This window comes from Tarenaya hassleriana, unplaced genomic scaffold (genome assembly GCF_000463585.1).
Source record: "Tarenaya hassleriana unplaced genomic scaffold, ASM46358v1 Cleome143, whole genome shotgun sequence".
NCBI classification, from domain to species: domain Eukaryota; kingdom Viridiplantae; phylum Streptophyta; class Magnoliopsida; order Brassicales; family Cleomaceae; genus Tarenaya; species Tarenaya hassleriana.
This window is the reverse complement of record NW_010964852.1, coordinates 3,462-5,927: the sequence shown is the minus strand read 5'-3', so window position 1 is coordinate 5,927 and position 2,466 is coordinate 3,462. Positions and strand designations below refer to the sequence as shown.

The 2,466-nt window shown below is 35.0% G+C and overlaps 1 protein-coding gene across 1 annotated transcript; it reads left to right on the top strand.

Moving 5' to 3' along the window:
* The first annotated feature begins 217 nt into the window (after positions 1 to 217).
* LOC104808426 (beta-glucosidase 13-like) lies at positions 218 to 2,246 on the top strand. Its single transcript, XM_010534104.1, has 4 exons — positions 218 to 226; positions 294 to 396; positions 499 to 607; positions 2,049 to 2,246. Exons 1-4 carry the CDS (start codon positions 218 to 220, stop codon positions 2,221 to 2,223), a joined length of 396 nt encoding a protein of 131 aa, XP_010532406.1. The 3' UTR covers positions 2,224 to 2,246.
* Positions 2,247 to 2,466: the final 220 nt, after the last annotated feature.

Genomic DNA, 2,466 nt, shown 5'->3' with positions numbered 1-2,466 from the left:
ATATCTTCCACTCCGGAAGCAATCTCCATGATGTTAACATTGTTTTTCTTCTTGGTCTTTGGACCACGACAATCCACAGCTCGGTGACCAAGCTTACCGCAGTTGTGGCAAGAACCCTTAAATTTCTTAATAAATTTATTCGGGTTATTAAATTTCTTAATAAATTTATTCGGGTTATTCTTTTGGTTAGAAAAATTCTTTCTTTTCTTACCAACAAATGGAGCATGTTCGTTATAAGATTGAGTTTTTAATGGCATATGTTTTCTCATCTTCTTTTTCACAAACTGTGACAGGCTGCTTCGGCTAACGTCGTGGTTTATCCAAAGGGTATGAGAGAAATAGTGAAGTATACAAAAGATCGTTACAAGAATCCCGTCATGTACATCACTGAAAATGGTACGTTCGTATGTAAACGAATGCCAGCTTTTGTTACAAAAATTGTGAACACTATATATAAGCTAATCAATACACATATATATGTGACTTCCACAAAAACAGGGTATAGTGATGTCAACAATCAGACGTTGCCACTTCAGGAAGCTCTCAGGGACAAAGGAAGGAAGGATTACGTTCAAAAGCATCTCGTGAGCCTTCTCAAGGCCATCAAGTAAGTCCAAAGACTATGGGTTGATATTTTGGGTTTCGGTTTGGTTTTAAGAAAGATCGTTTTAATGTTGGATTAGGTTGAGTTTAATTTTTTTTCGGGATTAGTTCGGATTAGGTTTTTATTGATATACAACGCTAATTTTCTAAAGAAATTTCCTATTTCGTTCGGTTTCGATAATTTTCATATAGTTCATTCCTGTTTCATTTTTCTGGTTTGAAATAAAATTATGATCAATTACATCGGATCCGATTCAGATTCAATATGTGCTATTCGGTTGTTCTTAACATATACAAACATTGGCTACTAATGTTAAATCATACGACTAATTGAATTTGGATTCATTACCCAGAAAGCATGAAGAAAATTCTGGGGAAACGATTGCCTCGGTTCAGCCATAGCGAATCTCGGAAGCTCAAGAACTCCTACGATTATGTCGGAATCAATTACTATTCTACCAACTACGCAGCCGATCTCAAGAACGTAGATCCTACTAAACCAAGATACACCACTGACGCACATGCTGACAGGAGAAGTAAGTTTAATATCTTGCACCATCAGTGACTCTATATATATATATGTATTGATTCGACCTTTTTTTGTCGTGAATTTGCAGCCGAGAAGAATGGAGTTCCTATCGGTCCAGCGGTGCGTATGAATCATATTATATATATATATATATATGTATGTATGTATGGCTTATAAGATTGAGTTTTTAATGGCATATGTTTTCTCATCTTCTTTTTCACAAACTGTGACAGGCTGCTTAGGCTAACGTCGTGGTTTATCCGAAGGGTATGAGAGAAATAGTGAAGTATACAAAAGATCGTTACAAGAATCCCGTCATGTACATCACTGAAAATGGTACGTTCGTATATAAACGAATGCCAGCTTTTGTTACAAAAATTGTGAACACTATATATAAGCTAATCAATACACATATATATGTGACTTCCACAAAAACAGGGTATAGTGATGTCAACAATCAGACGTTGCCACTTCAGGAAGCTCTCAGGGACAAAGGAAGGAAGGATTACGTTCAAAAGCATCTCGTGAGCCTTCTCAAGGCCATCAAGTAAGTCCAAAGACTACGGGTTGATATTTCGGGTTTCGGTTTGGTTTTAAGAAAGTTGGTCTTAATGTTGGATTAGGTTGAGTTTAATTTTTTTTCGGGATTAGTTCGGATTAGGTTTTTATTGATATACAACGCTAATTTTCTAAAGAAATTTCCTATTTCGTTCGGTTTCGATAATTTTCATATAGTTCATTCCTGTTTCATTTTTCTGGTTTGAAATAAAATTATGATCAATTACATCGGATCCGATTCAGATTCAATATGTGCTATTCGGTTGTTCTTAACATATACAAACATTGGCTACTAATGTTAAATCATACGACTAATTGAATTTGGATTCTTATTATATATTCTTCTATGATATTGCAGGGAGGATGGGGCAAATGTGAAAGGGTACTTTGCATGGGCCTTAACGGACAACTTAGAGTGGCAATTAGGATACAGCGTTCGGTTTGGTCTTTACCTTGTCGACTTCCAAGACAACCTCAAACGCTATCCCAAGGAATCGGCCAAGTGGTACAGCAAATTCCTTGCAAAAAACTAAACTGATTTTATTCTCTGTGTGTGTATATACATATATTTAATTTCTTTCTTCAATTACTTATGTATTTATATTTGCTTTTATGCGTGACATATGTATGTATACATACACACATGTATTCTTTGTACTCTCCATATATCTGTATGGGAATGTTTGTGTCTTTTGCTGTATAGCAACTTTTTATCAATATATAAATTGAAATTTCATAAAAAAAAGCTCGATATTATTTTAATTAAGTGTGTATAG